The 21415-nt window shown below is 42.9% G+C and overlaps 1 protein-coding gene across 1 annotated transcript; it reads left to right on the top strand.

The window, feature by feature from the left end:
• Positions 1 to 414: 414 nt before the first annotated feature.
• Positions 415 to 19571, top strand: LOC118779913 (dysbindin-like). The gene is made up of 4 exons (XM_036532246.1): positions 415 to 695; positions 16886 to 17035; positions 17343 to 17486; positions 18730 to 19571. Exons 1-4 carry the CDS (start codon positions 653 to 655, stop codon positions 18990 to 18992), a joined length of 600 nt encoding a protein of 199 aa, XP_036388139.1. The 5' UTR covers positions 415 to 652; the 3' UTR covers positions 18993 to 19571.
• The last annotated feature ends 1844 nt before the right edge of the window (positions 19572 to 21415 follow it).

Raw genomic sequence — 21415 nt, 5'->3', positions numbered from 1 at the left:
AAAAATAACTTTTTGAAATAGCAATAGTAAAATGGAAATCTATAAATTATGTATAAATCAAGGAGAAAAGTTGTTCAAAGGATGAGTGCCATTGGGCAAGTTTGAAAAAGCATTGAATTTCAGTCCCTCACACCAGTGTTATTTCCATTAATGGAACGAGCAGTCTTGTATTCTGTCATGTTACGTTTCCCCACACAACAGATGACCCTGAAAGCAGGAAGACAAAAATGCCAAAGACCAGTTCTCTGAAAACTTGGTACATTCCACCCAATTATGTAACAGCTTCTTCCCCATTCCCTTTAACTATCCAGCCACCAGCTGTACATGTCCCCCCCTCCCCCCTTACTTGGTACGTGCCACTGAGCTGTATCCCTCTCTCCTCAGCCAAAGCGGCTCAGTTCTGTCCAAGTCCAGCACAGGGAGGGGGAGTGCTGTATGTGAGAGAGCGGGAAGCTGTGAACTGTTCGGCGTGGTGTCCCGGCCTCTTCAGCCTAGCGAGTTGGGGAGAAAGATGAGATACTGTGGATTCTGGATTCCCTACTGCTGCTGACACCCCCCTACTCTCAGAGGAGGAGACTAGAGTTGATCCAAGAGCTGTTCCCTTGTTTCGTCACCCAGGGCTGAGCTGCCCTCATCGGCATCGCCCAGGATCATGACCTCATCTGGGTCTAATCTCCACAGCAAACGCCTGCCCTGTGAGTAGCACCTGAAACAGTGAGCCTGAAGTCGGCGATGGACGGAGCATGTCTGGGGCTGCACTGTTTCATCAGCTGAACTACTGTCCTACTTTGCAAGAAAACTTGCTTATTACTCTTTATGTCTAAGCAGACAGGTGGAAAGTTACTGAAGTAATCCAGGTTGCATACTTTTTTCAAGGGTGCAATATGAGAGCCCAAATGAGAATCAATCCCATATCTTTCTGGATTTAAGCATGGGTCTCTTACTCTTACTCTTACTCTTGCTTGCATAGTGGATTTCAGAGTCTGCTTTTCAGTGGTAAGAATAAACATCAGCACTGCATTGAATGCCTCTGTGGAAAAAAAAAAAAAAACTTCCCAACATAGGTACTTACTTATAGAGTCAATCTTACGTAGAAACAGAATATTCTTTACTCTCTAAAAATAGCTATCTATAAAGAGGTGTTAAAAGTTCCTTCCTGAGCTCTCTACCTGCAGTGTTCCAAACAGCATGCTGTCCCGTGGGTTTAAAGTCTAAGTTTTCGGTCAGGTTCCTTCACTCTCAGTGCACCAGCAGTCTCTGTGAGAGCTGAGGACATGCAGAAATAGACAGCCTGTGTGGGATCGGGCCAGTTTATCTGGGATTGTTGTGTTTGAGATGACTTGGAATTCTTTCCCTTATTTGGGTATCATATTTCTGCTCCTCTGTGGTTTGATGCTTCTAGAGAAAAAGCTAAAAAAAAAAAAAAACGAAACAACAGGACCAAGTTACAACCCCTGGCATGAGGGAAAATGCTTGCTCTAGATAAAGGGTATGTGTGCTTGCGTATGTTTGTGCATAATTGTGTGCATTCTCCTACATGCTCTTTTACACCAGTAATGCTGGTTCCCCATAATGCATGTGTGTATAGACATATGCTGCTCTACAGCATACGGCTAATGGTGGGGACATCCTCCTGCCCTGGACTCACCAGACTCTGTTTCAAACAAAACCTTACTCTACTGTTGTCTTGGTAAAGAACCACTGGGGTAGGGCGGCAATTGGAAGGCCTTGTAATTTGTTCACAGTACTGAACTTCAGTTGTGAAAAGATTTAAGAGTTGATAAATGTAAAGAGAGCTCCCTCTCTATCGATTTGTGTGTGTGTCTGTGTTTATAGGAGGATACACTGTACTTTGCAGTGTTAATGTTTCTTTTGTGATTTTTCTCCTTTTCTGCACACAATTAACATGGACTGGCTGATTATAGGAAAAGAAGCTTAACTTGTTTTGAAGATGCACAGAAACTGTTCTGGTCATAATGATCTTTTTTCCCCTAAAGATGTTATCAAACCTGGAAAAAACAACCACAGAAAATTCCATCTGGTCATAAGGCTTTCCCCGCCTCCTGGAATAGTTTATCACTGTTGGGACAGTTTGGAATAGTTTGTTACTATTGTGATACCTTAAAATAGTTTGTTAATGTCTGGATACTTTGGAATAGTTGGTCACTCTTGTGTTTGCAAGAGTCATCACACAGAGAGAGGCTGTGCAGTGTGACCACAGCGATAGATTGCCCTGCACATCCAGCTGCAGCTTTGGCCATCACATCTGCAGATAAACAAGTTGTCTGACAGGTGAACAGCAGCTGCAAGCTGCCCCTTTTCCCACCATCGCACCATTAGTGCTGGAAGGACTTGGCTCGGGCTGCACGTGGGCAGACTTGCTGAAGGAGTGAAGCAGCAGTAGTGTGTTGTTTCAGATTGGCTCCTGATAATGCTCTGAACGCGGCTGGCAGCTGGCTCGTGCAAAGGGCTGTGCCGCCGTCTCCGTTCGCAGTCCTGCCCATGTCTGCATGGAGTCTGCATGTTCTCCTTGTGTCGGTGTGGATTGGTGTGAAAACACTCTGGAGCTGAACCCTTTCAGTCAACAGATACAGTACCTCTGAATTGTTCTGTGTATATGCGTGAGAGAGAGAGAGAGACACCCAGTGGATTGTGCAGGGTGGGGTTGTGCCTTGTGCTTGTCTCTGCTATATGGAGACACACATAGTTCACTCCTATACCCCAGCACCTCCTACAGAAATAAAGCCAGTATTGGCTGTCACTTCCTGTATGTGGCATTCTACCCGGATTTCATATTGTATTTTCTATTTTCTTAGTGTTTGTTGTAATCCATTCACTCCCTATCACACAGCTTGAGTGTAGTTGGGCTTCTACCACAGGGAAAAAAACACACAGACATGCTACTGACCACCCCCACCCACCCTGCCAGGACAAACGGGGACTGGGGAGGAGGGCAGTAAAGTGACCAAGTGACCCTTCATTTTCAGAGTGGGTTTTTATTAAGCACTCAGATTAAACCCTGTGATTCACATGCACACACACACACACATATCAGGGTACCCTTCTCATATACACACACGTACACATGCACACACTTGCACATACAAGCACACATACACATGATATGATATGGACACAGCCTGTGTCTGTACTCTTAGCTTCCACACCCACTTGCAGCGGGACCATTTTGTGCTGCTGATTTGTGTTCCTGCAACAGTTCTTCCTTGACCTGAACAGTCTCTTCAAGGTGGATCATATTTGGCAGGGACATGACATTGTCACGGCCAGAATTAGGTCTTGCTCTGTGTGGGACAGGTCCTCAGCAGGGGAAAGATTATCCTGGGTGCCGGACATTAACAGGGGATTAACCAGGTTTGGCGTGTGGGAACTGACAGACATATTAATGTACTCAGGTATTACTCTGTCAATCAGCCTATGATACACTCAAGAGATCAACTCATGGCTGTAGGGACATGAGGCCATAGTTAGCCTAACTATCCATGTTCACGTCAATATAAATGCTTTTTAATCACAAAATGGGACTTTGCATGCTGTTAATATCTCTGTTTGCACAGCCTGACCTCCTTTTACGTGATTTATCTCATCTCATCGGCTGCAAAGTGCTGATTGCTTGTTCCTCTTGCAATGCCAAACAGCATTGCAGGGCGAGCTGTTGAATTCGAGATCGAAAGAAGAGGTTATGATCATCAGACAGTGCAGTGTGAAAACATGATTTCCTTTACCTCATGTAGCCTATTAAATTCAACTTCTAATATCTACAAGTCTGTAATTACTTTATCATTGTACCCAAAGAGTTAGAAATTGCCTTTACTGACTGTCTGTGTGAAGACTTATCACTGTTTCTGCTCAAATCACTTAAGCTACTGTATAACAAAAGCATCTGTCGGTCAAAAGGATCAGGACCTTCACTGAGTTTTAAAAAATGGCAAATCATTACACCAGCGGCTAAACAAAGCAACATCTCTGATCCATTTTAAACCTGATTGAAAACTACGGGGGCTTGTGTTTCCCCTAATTAGCGGGAACAGCCTTGCACTGCATTGCTGTGTATTCAGTAGCTACGGTTGGTGTCAATTTCAAAGGTGGGTGAAAACAAAGATTTGATTTTAAAATTGACTTCTTAGTTTGCCAGCAGCATTCCTCTCCATCTGAATGGGAGAAGTTACCCTCCATTAAAAGGATACATTAGTTACTGATTGTGCAGATTGCCTTGCTGTACTCCTCTAGACTGTATTTGAAACAATTATTTGTAATACATAAAAATAAAAAATAAATACAGGGAACTGCAGTGAAACTACACAGATTCCATGTATCACAGTTCTTTAGCTACAAGTTTCTAACTGTGTGCCCGTCAACCATTTCGAATTAAAACACACGTGTTTAATGTGTTGGGAAATCCACTGATGGCTCTGTCTCATATACATCTTAGAAAGCACCTATTAGGGTTATTTCCAAATTGATTCTTGGGTATACTAGCCTGTCCAAAGAGCCATATTTGTCTGTCTGTGTCCAAACGCTTGCAGGGGCCTTGGGACATTTCTGTCCTTGAAGGGAGGCCGGGAATGTCTCTGAGGGAGAGCTTTAAAGGCGTCTGCAGACTGAGGCGAGGGGGTGGGACTGCACTCCTGCTAAATGGGGAACCTGGGAGAATGGATTGTTAGTTACATTTGCCCTTGAAGCGAGTGCTAAAAGGCCCTATTTGGGAATTTAAGATTGTGCAGTGAACCTGACACACTCAACCCTTCTCTGTGCAAAAAAGGGAAAACAAAACACGAAGAAAAGCTAGAGCAGAGCTCCTGCAGAAACGAGGAGGCGTGAATCTGGGCCCTGTGAGTCGAAAGGAACGTGTAACAGTGAATTCTTCAAGAAGATAAAGATGCTCATACTGTACATGCTGTGCATGAAGGAAGGACACAAACAGAGATTTTTTTAACCAGTTTTATCTCTGAAGCATTGGTACAACAAAAGCTTTCTATTTCTCTGATAACACAGACACAGACACATTAATACATGCACACATACACGCACACATAAGGCAAACTGGACTTCCAATGCTCTGTCAAGAAAACACAGATGTAGGATTTGGGGATGATTGCTGACACCCAACACCCTCTCCCAACCCCAAAGTGCAAACTCGCCACAACCTCCCGACCTTTTCATCATTCTTTATTGGAGGGGGCCAACCTCTGCTGGGCATGTCACTTAGAGTGCATAGGGGTTGGAGGGTGGCCAGTTGTGACACCAAGCACTTACTGTCCCCATTGTGACGCATTCCCCAGATGCCAGCGTCTGGGAAGTGTCCATTCATTGTCCAAGCAGAGACAGGAATGACCGGGGAGTGAGTGCCCACCCACAAAAAGCCTCGCTGTAGAGCCTTTGGGTGGCGTGAGATAATGATGATGTCACCACGCAGGCAGCTGAGACGGTGTCAAGCTCTGCCCGGTCCCCCTCCTCACCCCCTCCTCATCCTGACCATTAATAATTCACTCTGTTCTCACTGCTGGAAGTGTTCCCAGACGGGACGTGTAGGGCACAGAGTGGATGAGAAAATCCATAAATAATACATCTGGAAAGAAAAAAAAAATAGTGAAAATGATGGCAAAGACCTAGGTGTGACAGTTTCTGTTAAGGGGACAGGAAGGTGTGGCTCTGCAGGTGTCACAGGGCAACGATGGACTGAGTGTCAGGTGGCAGGCTGGACAGTGGAATGTGATGGTAGGGAGAGGGGTTTAGAATCAGACAATGGAGGATAGTCAGTATACTCCCTGTTATGGACTGTGAAAGGGAGTGTGTCTTGTGAACTGATACAGTCATTAACTTTCAGTTAAAGCTGTGCTAATGTTTTATTTCTGAGTTGAGCTCAGAACATAGGAATTCTTTCATTGCCTCCTGTATGAAGTAGAGTAATGCTTGTGAGAACACGTTCAGCTGTTTTGGTCTGACCCCATTTTCACACAGGGTTAAGGCCCACTCTGTGCCCTGAGGTGTGGAATCACCAAACAGACTTGCATGGGTGTATCCTGTCGCAGGGCAGGTAGACTGACATACAAACAGACAAACAGACTAAAAACCTGGCAGATAACCAAACAATTAGACGCACAAGGAGATTCATGGGAAGACATGCAGGGAAATAGGCAGACAGACCTTCAGACAGGTGTTGCTGTGAGGAAATTTAGGAGTTCAATTTGAGGTTAAGCTGAACTTTCTTTATCAGAGACAATACAATTACAAAAAAAATCTTCCTTGACAGGTGATTTTTCATTGGTAGTCCAAGAGCAGATGGAGCAGATATATCATGTCTACAAGATATATAATTCTAAAATATACTACCAAAATAAATGCTTAACTGAAAAATCATTATTGTGAAAATTGTTGATAGTTTTATTCATTTTATGTTCACTTTATGTTTTAGTCACTTTTTTATTCCATAAAAAACTGTTGTAATGACAAGTTCTTTTAATATCCTTCAGTAAGGAGTTCCAAATCATTGGCAGAGATGGACAGACACACACTTCATAAGATCCAGTCAGACAGACATACAGACAAATGAATACTCATCTGGAGGTGATGTCCTGTCAGACTGAAACAAATAGGTACACGGTCTAACATTCAGGTAACTGGAAAAGCTGCCCTGCCAGGGCCCCGCCCTGGCCCCACCCTGCTCTCAGCTAAGCAGTCATGGTAACGAATGAGAGTGATGAGAGTGAGATCCTGTCTGCGCACATGAATAAGCACAGAAAGGCAGGAACAAGGACCCCAGGGACAGCAGAGCCACTGGGGGGCATTGTGGATGATCCATCTGGATGGTTCCTTGGTTTTATTTTTGAAGTGAAATGAAATGAGAAAGTTCACATTGCAGCAAGTATGGTGACAGCACTGTCATTATGCGTGCCACACCTCCCCACTTTCACTCCAGTGGCTCTCAGTGCAAACAAAGAGGCAGGCACACAAATCTGTGAATGGAATCAAATTAACCAGAGTTCGTTAACAAGCCATCTGCAACAGGCTCCTCCTGTCTGCTGCAAAGGGAGCAGAAACAAAGTCATAGTCTGAACTGAGGCACGAGGAGGGGTTACTCCCAGCACAACACTTACAGAACCAATATGGAGCAAATGCCCTACTTACCCACAGTTCAAAATCCAAATGTCCTGTGATTTCTTTCTTTAAAAAAAAAAAAAAATCAAGGATTTCTATTTTAATTTAAAAACAATACAGCAGTGAAGGTATTGAGAGAGTTTGTCTGAACAACATAAATTTGAGAGCACAAGCATATTGTTCAGATTCGGATCTCTCACTCTCTTTCTTCTCTCTTTTTCTCATTAACTTTCTTCTCTATCTCCTCTCCATATAAAGTGTGCAAAATATTCAGGGCGAAATAAAATCTGTCTTATCATCCACCCACAGAAAGAGAGGCAGGTTTCTGTTTCAAAGGCAGACATCTCCACTCCTCCACAGACCAAAACACATGACATAATGTCTCGGCCCAGCTCTTCCAGGAGCTCCTGCTTATTGCCTGGTTGTGCACTCGCTCCCTCTTTTTTCCTCTCTGCATTAAACATGTTCTTACCATGAAATCCTTCTGCGATGAAGAGAAAAGTCAGCACGAATGATTGACACATTCCCCAGATAAGTGTCCATTCATTGTCCAAGTAGAGACAGGAATGACCGGGGAGCGAGTGCCCACCCACAAATAATTAGGTAGTCTTGGCGAGGGAGCCATAGTGTGACCGAGATCAATCAGCGTGACAGTTTTCATTGGCATGCAATGACCTCGGATATTGTGATTATTTTGTCTACCTGTGGCAAGTGAAGAATTCAACTCTGTCCCCTTCTGAGCCTATTGCTGAGATTTACGATTCAGAAGAGAAACAGAGAGCAATGTAACAGGCTGAAACGAAATGGTGTCAGAGCTGTAAAGTGCTGTAAAGCTGTAAAGATATTCTTATTTAAATAATAAAGCAGTCTGTAATGAAGCCTGAGCAGTGAGGGGAAGCCCATGTTTACTCAATATAAAGAATGCTGAAGTGTAATTGTACATCATCCAACCAAAACACACACACACACACACAAGCACACAGCCTTAACACTGAGTCACTTTATTGGTGAAACCGCTGTTTGTATTGTTACAGGCAGAATGGACTGAAGTATTTTGACCCTGCATAGTATGAGCTCAACAACAAATGCCACAAAACAAAGGGAGGAGAGCGAGAGATCGAGGGCGGTTGAGTGATGTCACACAAAGAAAGACCATCAATATAGCAGAGGGCTGGATCATCACACAAAGAGAGACTCTAAATATCAGTATGGCAGAGAGCCATGGATCATGAATAGGATTACCAGGAAACTCTTACGATCAAACAGTGTAACCTGTCACATTGAACCAATGAACTCTTTAATGACTTCTTGGCTTCGTATGAATAATGTTGTTCCCAGGCCTGAGTCAAGCAAATGATGTTCAAGTGAATCTGGGCAATGTCTATTCAGTCCTCTGCCCAGGCAGAAAAGTCTGTTTGGAGCAGATCTTCCAATGAGAATAGCTAACTGTAACCAGTCAGCCTTCCCTGACTGTTGAAATGGATTTAGTCACATGTCACATGTTTGTCAGCCTTGCTCAAAATTAACAGTGTATCCACTATGACTGCCCTTACTTCAGCCCTCAATCAGAAAGGAATGTGAGGCAGACATGAGCACAAACTACATTTTACAAAAAAATTAAAAGTAAAAGAGTAAGAATTAAGTGAAAACTGTTCCCCTCTAAATGGGTTCAGTCTCTGACAGCAGATCTGGCTGCCTTTAAGCTTCAGGCTATATTGTTGGCTGTCTCCTAGCCATTGGCAAATGTCAAAAGATCCTTCACATTCTGGGTTGATCGACAGCCTGTCTTCACTTTGTGGAGCAAAGCAATGCTGGGTTTTACAGAAGGCAGTGACTATGCGCTAGCTTGAATTTAAGGATCTGGGAAATAAAGCCGCAGACTAGCAGTTCTACCAGGTCATCCAAAAGCTACAGACCGCTGGCTCCTCTGCAGAGATTGTTCTCAGTTTCACCCTTATACCCGCCCAAACCTCTATTCACAAAGACAGTAAGCTTTACCTATTCAGTGGTCTTGTGGTGTGACTGTCCGCCCTAATTCTGCAAAGTTGTGGGATTGATTCCCAGCCAAGTTATGACAAATATGCCAAAATCGGTATCTGCTGTCTCTTTGTTTGTTACTCTACTTTGAAAGAGATTATTTGTGGGTGATGGCTCCATGATGGACTGGTACATTGTCCAAGGAATTTGCATGAGCCATTTAATACCACAAAAATCAGGATAAGTTTCAAGCCCTTGAGCTAGCTGTGAGAGACTTTGGCTTCATCACCCACTGAACTGAGTGGAACTGTTATGCACTATCATTGATAGCTGGTTTGAACCAATTGTAGTATTTTCTTTGTCGAAAAATAATGATCACATTTTGCTTCTTTCTGCAATCCCAACCATGGACAGTTTGTTCAATCATTTGTGCTTCTTCATCGAATTATTTTTTGATTATTTACCCTTTTCGGGTAGGATGGAAGTTGACATTGTGATATAGTTATGAGGAGATGGGACCTGGGACCAAGAAGAGTTGCAGGCTTGCGTTCTTGGTGATGGGTTGCTTTTGTACCCTTAAGCAGGGTGTGTCTCCTGATTCAGTAAACATCTAACTTTATTACTACATACAAGTGAAAAAAGAGTTTTACAGATTGCCTTTGACAAAGCAATCAAAGTGTTTGCCTTCCACATTAAAACAATAAAATCTCTTTATGAGGGATGCTTTCCTGAAAAAAAGTTCTGGGCGTGCCAACCTGAGAGGGTGTTAGTCTCTGAGCCCACACTTATAGACTGAGTCAAGCAGCAGGATTGTGGCCAGATGGCTACACCCAAGTGAAGAGCTTTCATCGTCAGGGACAACTCAAGCAATGTCTTCATTGTTTATCCTGCTGGTAAAATAAGGGGCTTCCTGTAACCAGCTTCCTGCCTGTGGAGCCAGTTCACAACCAATCCCTGCACCCTGGTGAACCTACAGTTTTGTCCTGGTTTGAAAGGGGGCACTTTTCTGTTCCAGCGGTGTGGAGGATTTGGGTGTGTGTGTGCGTTTGTGGGGGTGCACTGGGCCCCCTGACACTTATGGAAGCTTCCCAGTTCCATTGGAAGCAAGCCCTAATCCGTGGCTCTCTCACTTACACCACAAAAATCCCCAGAATACAAAACTTGGCCACTTCCAGTAAGAAAAACCAAATGGACCCAGACCTCACAGACAATGGTCTTTTCAGTGGATGTTTCAGCCTTTTCTTTCTGTTTCCCTCTTCCTTGCCTCCTGAATGGCCACCAATGTCTAGTGGAAAAATGTGTAATGGCTGCAAGCACGGAGGGCCTGCGGTGCAGGACTGTGGAGGAGAGAAAAGTTATCCCTGCTCTTCATGTTACTGTGTGACCCCCATCACTGTGTGGCTGTGTGACTGCATGCACACTCACTGGAGGTTTCTGTTAAACAGGAGCAGGAGACTACCGGCCCCGGGGTTTGGCTCCAGTTCTGTTAATTAGTGGGGGCCAGCTGGCATATTGGAGGAGCCAAATCACAATGAAAAGGCACAGTTATTCAGACTATAGTCAGTTACTTGTTACCATGAATTCAAGTGTCTGGTGGGGCCAGGTGAAAGTTCAGGTGGGCGTGCCCTATTCAGCCACCCTGTAGAACTGAGCCTGTGGGGTTCCTTTGGTCCATATTTCTGTGTCTGCACTTCCACCAAGAGGTTCTGGTGTGTACTAGTTATGGGCTTTAGCAGCACCCCTTCTTGAATATTCATATTGATCCAGCAAATCAGAACACTCTTACCTTCAATAATGACTGAGATAGAAATGTCAATTCTGAGCAGACTGAGCTTGGTTCCATAGGGATGAGCTGCGACCAGGAGGCAGATGAAACCAATGTGATTTTGACAGAAGAAAGAGAGAGAAGTTGATGTGTCACAGAATATGCAATCCGATCTCAGAAATTTCATTTTCCACTCATTTCCTTACTTGCTCATATACCTAAAACTATTTTCTGAGTGCTATTGGTGACCTCTGAGAGAGAGAGAATCTTTCAAAAACAATGACAGACCACAGAGGACAGTGAATAGGATAGCTGTCATGTCTTGCCCAGCATTCTTCCTCAGAAGCCCCTTAAGACAGGGATCCCGTGATATCTAAACTCAAACAAAGGAAAAACAGACAAAGCAATCTGTTCCCACACGGGCTGGAGAGCAGAATGTTATTTCAGCCGTATGTGCTCAGTCTTAACTATGTAAGGTTAACGCCACTGTCTGTGCCAACCCTCGTGCAGAAGTCCCAGTAACACTCTTTTTTAAACATTGCCAGAAGAAAACCTATCCTTTAAAAAAAGCAAGTCTTACGGTCGATGAAAAAAGTTCCAACAAATAGATAATCAAATACCCCAACCCTGTATATGCATATATATTACTGTCCACAACTTAACAAAAAGGAAAGGAGCCAGCTGGCCTTCGCTGGAAATTGTGAGCCAAACATTACATTACAGCCATCCATATTAAATACAGTGTATCAAAGGGAGGGAGTGAAAGACAGAAAGAGAGAGTGGAGTGGAGAAGAGAGGGAGAGGAGAATAGTCTGTCTGGGCTTTGTGACAGCAGTGTCAAGCCCTCCATGTTCTTCAAGCTACAGACGTCTCAATTAATTACACATTTCTCCTGATCTCTGGCATGGATCCACATTAACACCCACAGCACTGACACTGTGACAAAATGAGACAGAAAGAGAGAGAGAGGGAGAGAGAGAGAGAGAGAGAGAGAGAGAGAGAGAGAGAGAGAGACAGACAGACATAAAGAAAGAGAGAGAAACAGAGAGAGAGAAATGTCTCTGTATACATCCAGGAAGGCCTTCTGTCAGCCAGACCCAGACAGTCCCCCGCCAGTCTGAAATACTTATCCCAGGACCAACTCTCTGAGTATGGATTAGGCTAGCCTTCTTGCTAACAATACAACAGACCCCCACCACCAATCCCTTGTAAGACCCCGTGGGATTCAGGGTAGACCTGGTGTTAACTGTGCTGAGGTGAACCAGGTTAAACCAAGGTAAGTAGCTGTAACAGCAGTACAGAGTGTTCTTTATTCTGCTGTGTGTTCATAAGGCTGTCCCTGCAGTGATGCTACAAGGAAACTGGGACACTGAAACTCCTCACCCCCCCAACCCCCACCACCTCGCCTCCTTGCTAGTGATGGGAGGGTCACTGCGATGAGTCAAAATCATGCAGACGCTAGCTGCCTGTCACATCCAGCAACTCTGTGAGTCAGAGACAAACAATGCTTCCCTCATTCTGTCCAAGACAAACCAAGGGGAAGAGTTCACTCTCTCGTTAGGTACACCACTGAAACAGTTCACTCTTTAAGAGATGCCACAGAAGGTTCACCCTTTTATGTGAGACACTTTAGAGATGGTTCACTCTTTCATACAGCATGTCACAGAGGCATTCACACTTTCATAAAAGACAGCAGGGACAGTTCACACTTTCATAAATAGCAAGAGATGTTACAGAGATGAATACTGGCTTTTGAGAAAAGAGAAGGTAAGAATTACTAGCTTACGGAAAATCTACATCTGCCTCTTTCTCAGTGTGGCTGGCAGTACCTCTGACACTCAAGATCTGTTACAGAGAGTCTTTGCATGATTTTATGAGGCCTATATCTCATCTGAACTCTGCAGCCATGTGGGAAAATAAGCATTTTTAATCAGTGTCAGTGTCTATGGTTGCAGATGGAGCCTGCTGATATTCACAGCACTGTGCAGAGTGAAAACAAGCAGATATACTAAGCAGATTGTGCTATTACCAGGGTTCCTGTGACGCACAACTCTATGAAAAAATAAATGCAGGTCACTATATCAAACAAGAGTATATTGACTTGGTGTTAAAAGAGTGGCTACAGAGTTTGGCCTGTTACATGTAGATCACAGGTTCACTTTCTATGTGGGGTACTGCCATTGAACACTTGAACAAGGTACTTAGCCTTGTTTCAGTTAACTGTGTAGATGGATAGCATGCAAAAATGTAAGGTATGCAAATAGTTTTGGATAAGGGAGCCTGCTGTGCCAACACATAACATGATGTAATGGTGTTATCTGTGTTCTCAGCAGAAGAATATGCAGCTGGTTAATGCAGTGCCGTGTGATCAACTCCCACAGCCCTGCTCCAATAATCCTTACATTATGCTCAATTTAGACAGGGTTTAAAAGCTTGATCCAATTAGCTGGATCCCTAACTGCCGATTCAAATTACGTTTAAATCCTCTGATGGTTCTTTCAGAGGCGTTCAACATATTGACAATACTGGGTGGTGGTGGTGGTGGTGGTGGGGGGGTGTGTATATCATCTCATAACGCATTTTAGCGCTGTGCAAAAAGCATTTTTTCAGTTTTGCCTTTCAGAGTAACCTGATTTAATCCACTCAAGGTTTCTAGAACCCTACAGAGACTAAGGCCTGGATTCAATCAACATTTTTCCTAAACTTTGCCTCGCAATTACATGCAAGTGTTATGCAGTACAAACACAATTTTTTTTCATCCATTTTGGCTGTTTGTGACGAGAAACAGTAATACTCTCATGTAACTGTGAGTCAAAGGGACAAATGTGGATCGAACAAAGGGTCTAAATAAAATCCCAGGGAAAATGTGTCCATGGACATATTCACAATGCAAAAACTTTTTTTTCAAAAGAGAAAGGCAAAGAAATTTTCAAGTTGTTTCAGAGACCTCACAAGTCTGGAAAGTACTTGTGTTTATTCTACCACCCTTGCAGTCAGAACTCTTTAAAAGGACGTTAGCAGAGAAGTTCACATGAATGTTTACTTTACATAAACAAACCTGGGCACCAGGAATTCCTGGAGAAATTCAGCCCCTCTTTGTGGGCTTTTACTTTCACTAGTAACAACAATGTGGGGTTTATGCATATGCAGACAGTCTGAGTGTCTCCTCTTCCTCCTCTCTCTCTTTCTCCCTCATCCCATACCTGTTTGGGGAGGGGGTTAGGACAGTGAGACTAATCTGTCCTGATCGCTGAATCACATTTTCCTTCAATGCAGCAAGACGGGTCGGAAGAGACAACCTGATGCAGATATTCTCTGGCCCAGCATGCCAGATGCAGGAACGCTGACTCACCATCTCCACTGGGAGACACATGATAGGGCTTCAAAACAGATGGAATGTATGAGAAGGGGCAAAAAAATTAGCCCCCCCCCCACCTAAAATCCTTCGATGAGAATGTGTGACGAATGGATTTCTTGTCAAAAATGTTCTCATGTCTCATGGCCAAACAGATCACGGCCTACTGCTCCTGAGGCAGCTGGTGAGATGAAAAAACTAGAGGCAGAGAAATGCCAGTCATCCTGAAGCTTGTCATAGGATGTTTTGTATGATGAACAAAAATGGAAAATCAAATAACTATTATCCTTCAGCAGGTGATTCCTTTTTATTTGATTGCAGCTTGATTGCATTATCGTTTTGTACACATTAAATAATTATATTTTTAAGAAAAAAAAATAACAGACACACACACAAAAATCTAATCGGGATGGTCTGTGTTTTAAGCAGAACTATGTACCTGATATCTAAAATAATTCAATGCAAAGAGTACAAAAAAATTCTCTAACATCAGACTCAGTCCATTAAAAACAGTAGTTAAATGGGTGATCCTTATTGACAAGCTTGTTACTTAAAAAAAGACAATGAATCAAATATTAATCAAAACCTGACTGATAACAAATACCAGCTAAAACGTCTCAGCCTCCTCTGATTCTACCTCATTTCCCATCACTACATGCCACCCAGAACAAAAACTGGGCAGTCATTGTCAATCAGTGGATGAGCTGAGAACCAAGTGCCCCTATGCTCTGGAGATGACATGGACATCTGTCCTTCAGTCACTCGAGACAGGACCAGAGCTGTCCACCTGACCTAGTTGCATTCTAAGAGTGGGTGTTGTTTATTTTTGGCCGGGGCCTGCTGATGAAGGCTAGGTCACAAGAGACTGGGAGCCTGGTCTGTATAACACAGCTGGACAGTGACAGCAATCTCTCTCTCTCTCGCTCTCTCTCGCACACACACACACACAAACACACTATGGATTAGAGGGATAAATATATCTGAAGCACAGTGATCATGTCCTGCTGTCCCAGAGTGAGTGTGTGATGTGCAGCACATTCCCTGAGAGCCAGACAAAGGGAATGCTGACACCCTGCTATTTGCAGGTCTGGAATACTGGTTTCCCCCACTGTCTCTCCAAGCATCACTGCTTGCACAGACAGTCTCGCCTAGCACTGCTCTGTAGGCCTGTGGAATGAGTGGCTGAATCTTTGCTTTGCTTACACTCATTGGCAGAAATGACAGGTGGTTGACACAATGGTTGGCACGATCCCATTTATCAATCAACCAACCAATCAATCAGTTCATCCATCCATCCAAAGGTACCTCATATTTGAGTTCGACATATAATGATTGATTGGGATGTAAGGATTTCCCCCTGGGAAAGCAAAGACTGTCAGCAACACATATTTCCATCAATGACAGTAATAACAGACTCACATGCCCTCTGTTGGTTGTGAAGTGTAATGCAGTGATTGTTTATAGTAATCTGCAGTAGAATATATTACATTACATTATCATCATTTAGCAGATGCTTTTATCCAGTGCAATTTACATAGGCTACAATTTTTTTATGTTATCTATTCTTTACATGTTATTCAGCAGTGCCCCAGTGGGGAATTTAACCGGTAACTTTTTGGAAACAAGTCCTGCTCCCTACTGCTATGCTACACTACTGCCCCAAATGCAAAGAATACATGATTAAGTAGAGAAAAATAACTGACATATGTCCCAGATTCAAAGCTTTTTTCCTGAAATTATACTCATTGAATTATGCAACTATCAAAGGAACACTGTAATAAACTCTCTCCTCTGTGTGTGTGTGTGTGTGTGTGTGTGTGTATGTGTGTGTGTCTGTGCGTGCGCGCGCATGTGTTTCTGTACAAAATACAGAGAGAAATACGAAGCTGGCCAATGTTTCTTGCATGAAAAGTATGTGATGGACGAGTGTAATGGATATTCACATAAAAAGAAAACCATGGCAAAACTAATAAAAAGCTTGATAATGACATTTGTAAAATTATGATGCACAGAGCTAATAAAACAATTACAGATACTGTAAAAACAGGAAGGAATATATTAATTTGTATTTGCAATTTGTCATTTTATAAAAAAGCTACACAAAGAAAATGAATTGGGCCAATTAAGAAAACAGGTTTCTGCAGAACTCTACTATAGATAGGATCTTCCCCCCAGGAAGTGAATTTGACAGACCTGCTGAGCACAGAACTTTCACAGAACCACTTAGCTCCTGGTGTCAGCCTAAATTTGACTACGCAGGATATTCTTGCCATTCATGATTTTGAATAATTGTGCCAGGCAGCACCTCCTGGTCCCAGCGTCACTGTCTGCTCCTCGTCTTCAGAATGGCACACACACATGCTGCCTTCTATTTAATTGTCATATTCCACATTTATAGCATTATTGCATAAATATACACAACACTCACTTGTTTATTGCTTTATTAAAATTCTCTGCTTTTGTTCTATTTCTATTAATTCTAATAATGTAGTTTAAATAGTAATAATGTCAGCAGCAAATTCCCTTAATGTGTATGCATTTATTTTTATTATAATATGTTATTTGTAGATCTTTCCTCTCTATAAGCTCTCCCCTGCAAATGGTGAGAGTCTCCTGTACATACAAGTTGGAGTGTTCTGTGACTGACCAATCCCATTCATCCTATTTGTCAGCGGAGACAGAGCATGCCCAGAGGGTCCCAGACATGGACTCAACTCGGCAGATGAAACTTCGGGAGAGACAGCGTTTCTTTGAGGATGTTTTCCAGCATGAAGTGGATGTCTACCTGTCCACTGCCCACCTGCAGATTGAGCACAAGAGACGTGAGTGAAGCTGTGAATGGACACAAACTCTCTCTCTCCCTCTCTCTCTCTCTCTCTCTCTCTCACACACACACACACACACACACACACACACACACGCACACACACACACACACATACACACATCTACCTCTCTTTTTCTAACACACACTTTTCTAATACCTTCCTTCCTGTCTACTTCGCATACACACACGCAATATCTGTTTGCAGGATCACATACCTTACATTGTGAGAATATTTAAGAACTGATAAGAACTTATGAGAACATCTTATCACTCTGACTCTTCCAACCCCTTCCCCTCCCCAGCCCCCATTGGCAGCATTTCCTCCATGGAGGTGAACGTGGACATGCTGGAGCAGATGGAACACATCGATATCTCAGACCAGGAGGCCCTAGATGTATTCCTTAATTCTGGGGGTGAAGAGGGCGTGCTGGCCTCTCCACTGCCAGGTGGGAAGCCATTCCAAGGACACTCACTGCAGTATCTTAGTTCAATGGAACTGATAATACATGTTTAAATTATCAATCTGTCTTGAGCTAGAATTTTTAACTGTGTGGCACAGGACTGTATGAAAACTAAAAACAGCAGACATGCTGCAATCTTACTATGATTTTAAGCTCTTTCTAGTTCACTGAGAATTTTTGGGACATGTGTTGTGTAGCAGGTTGCTAGCAAGGGATAATAAATGATCTTCTGTACTCCTTACAAACGGTAAATGGATATCAACCAGGCGTTATATTTTCAGCTGTGTCTGTTCAGAGCAGGGTTTCAAGCCAATGAAAAGTAACCTTTGAATAATAACATAATAATGTTAATTATTATTTTAAATAATAACACACTATATATATAATGGAAGATGGAATAAATCTGTGATGTCAGCACTGCTTACATATCTTGCATATCAGATCTTACATACCTTTCAGTATAGTGGAGGTCAAACTCCATTGTGCCAAACTGTCTCATGGGCAGGGAAATCTGACTTTCGTTTCTCATGCTTTACTGGTTTGACTGTTGTATTTCCCCTCTCCAGTGAATTCAGAAGAAGTGAGTGCATACTTGGTTTCCCAGCAACAGCTCAGTTATGTTTACAATCTCAATATGAGTCCCTTTAGTATGCTCAGGGGGCTGTGGCGCACATACTAAGCCATGTATATTTTATGAGGATATTATCATTCCTCAGGATTTCTGTTGAAATGATCAGTGATCTCTTCAATTTTACAGATCTCTGCATCCAGTCCTCAGCATGCACTGTAAGGTTGTTAACATTTGATAGAGAATAGAAAAGAGAGAGAAAGTAAGAGAGAGAAGGTGAATGCATTCTGGAGTTGTATGCGACTTTCTTTGCTGTGGAGTTGTGTATGGAAGTAGGAAAGAATATCAGTTGAGCCCTTTTGTTAATTAAATATCTCAAGCAAGTTATGGAAGTCTGTAATTCTTTTATCACATGAACATCTATTTAGCCCCGGTTCTGTAGCAGTACACTTTTAGTATGTTCTCACAGTGCACTAACAGTGCCACAACACTGCCCTCTATTTAGATACGAACATTGGTTTTGCATAACTCCAACATTAAAAACATATGTACACAGACAAATATAGGCCCAGAGTGTCTTTTCAAGTGAAATATATTACAGCAGCCAGATGCTGAAAACCTGTGTCAGAGATGTCATAGTCTACTCTTTGCATGTTCTAGATGATGATGATGATGAAGACGATGTGGAGGGGTACAAGGACGAGATTTCACTGCAGGTGCCCGAAAGCTGTGAGTTGAAATCCCGCATGTCGTCAACATCCTCTGCCTCCACTGACCCCTGCAGCCTGGATACGAGCGAGGAAGGGGTGGAGACGCCTGTCGCCCAATCAGATGAGGAGGAGGTCCACACTGAGCACCTCCTGCTGACGACCACGCCCCCTGGCAAGGACACGCAGGAGGAGCAGCCTTCTGTCTCATCTTAACACCACCTCTGTGGGAGACAATAGTTCACGGTAGATTCTGCCCTCAACCTTGATCCTGGATCAGCTTTTATATTTCTCACACAATAGTTAGGGTTAGGAATACCTTTTTGGTCTGGCAGATCCTGGATCAGTTTTTTAGGTTAGAAAGTGCTCAAAGCCTTGTTGTGGCAACGTGGAAGCAGGCTTTACTGAGGGACACTCAGACAGAGACCTCCACGCTCAAACTCTGCTGCAGACACTCATGGTAGACCACATGGCCAGGCCTCTGTTGAGCTGACTGTTTTCTGTGTTCATGTTCATTACTGTACATGACCCTGTAGTTTTCAGAATCCTTCTCCCATGTCCCACCTTCTCTGCTCAAAAGATTTTAATCATTGCTTCCAGAAAGCTTTTACCTTTCTGTTTTGTCAACAACCAGCAGGTGCCAAAACCCAACTGAGAATGTGTTCCAGGTTCAGAGATGACAGCTGTTATATAAATATTGTTGAGACATGCACTGATATATTTTTAAATGTTGATTTGAAGTTTGAAATGAGTAATTAACATGAAAAAAGAAGTAGGTAGTGAAGGCAGCATGTTCAGGAGTCCAAATGGATAAATGGATAGTAGGTCAGCTTTTGAAGATCTCACTGTTAGTCATTCATCTGCAGTATAATCATGTTAGTTAATTAATCATGTTAGGTATTCATCTGCAGTATAATTTTAGTCAATCAATGCTTTTTTGCTGTTCATAATAAGCATAACTCAACATGCTTTGTCAACATACCTCTTAAAAGACATATAACTTTGCTTGCTAATGAAATAGCTCAAGTGATATAGCTTGTTCATACAGGACATTGACGTACTGGTGCAAATTTGCATGAAAAGTACCTTTGCTGTCTGAGTGAGCAGACTGACATGGATTCCCTGGGTTTGCTCCCATCTCATCTGGAACACCTGTCTCACCCAGAGCCATCTCACTCCACTGATTCTCGTCCATAAGAGCGTATTGCTGACAATGTGTTTGTGACCATCATATAAAAACCATCAAATAAAAGGCATTTGTTCAACATGCTTGAATGGAACTAAAAATTGTTCATTTTTCAACTGATTGTTGCAGGCCCTAACTCCAACTAGGTGTATTAATATACAGTATAATGTAATAATAAGGGCCGCATATTAAGACGAAGAAACACCTTTATTCATAAAGACACTATGTCAATTTTATCAGCACAAACACACACCTGAATTACATTAACAGTTCAGTGGATCACAATGAACTAAGAGCTGAGCTCTGAAAATCAGCAAATGAGCTGCATGCAGTAGTTCACTGAGAATCACAGTCCATGTAGTGTTACACTGTGCAGAATCACAAATAACCACAATTTCACTTCAAATCGCTCTCTGGTGATGGAGGAATTAAGAACTAAGGACTAAATCACCCTGTCCTGATATCACAAGCCAAGTACAGATGCATGGACCTACTAAGGCCAATTCAAAGCCGGAGTAAAAGGCATGGATCCACCCATTGCTTCCCAACCACTGCTAAACCCGACCACCCCACACTCCCACCATTACACTTTCCCCCCACCCCATCCACTGTTTCTACTGAAAATAACACATGCCAATTGATAAAATAAAAAAGAATTCATTTAAAAAAAATTAAATTTCTGCATTTGCTTTCATTTGCATAGCAGAAGTTCATATCCACAACTTTGCATATAGTGCATTTCCACGCCCACATATTTGAAGTAATTCATACATATTAAAGAACAGGACACACAGTATGCGGCATGAATGGGAGATTGCAAATGATGTCATTGGTTATAACAGTAACACATTTCCGTAATTTTGTTCCCATTCATTAAAAAAAAAAAAAAAAAAAGTTTGTGTGGTTTCTTTCATTCAGTTCAGATGTTCAGTTGTGCAGTGCAGCTCCCGGTTCGACAGTAATTGCTGCATGTGGGGCTCGGTTTGGACGGCTGCTGGACAGCAGGATCCCCTCTCTTACTCTGGTGGATGAGGTCTTTGTGATCTTTGCATATGGGCTGCTGTGGATGTAAAGACCTGTGCACATCAAACTGATAGCTGCCAGCCAGCCAGGACTGCTCAGCCTGCTGAATGAATAACCACTGTATTACTTTGCAATGCATGCCAGGGCTGTTCATTTTGCTGGAATAATTACCCATGCATACAAGTGCAATGCACACCAGAACTGGTGATTCTACTGGGCTACTTACTTTTCTATATAGTACAATACACACCTGGCCTGGCAATACTTGGGGACCAGTTATTCTGTTACATTGCAATACCTGCCAGGACTGGTGATTCTACTATAGACTAATTACCCTATCATAGAGCGAAATGCACCAGGGCAGACAGGAGCAGCGAACCGTGTCCTGATTCCACTCTGCGTCTGAAAGCCTAAGTAAAACTAAATCCAT

Source organism: Megalops cyprinoides, chromosome 6 (assembly GCF_013368585.1).
Source record: "Megalops cyprinoides isolate fMegCyp1 chromosome 6, fMegCyp1.pri, whole genome shotgun sequence".
In the NCBI taxonomy this organism is placed as follows: domain Eukaryota; kingdom Metazoa; phylum Chordata; class Actinopteri; order Elopiformes; family Megalopidae; genus Megalops; species Megalops cyprinoides.
This window is presented reverse-complemented; position numbering and strand designations above follow the sequence as displayed.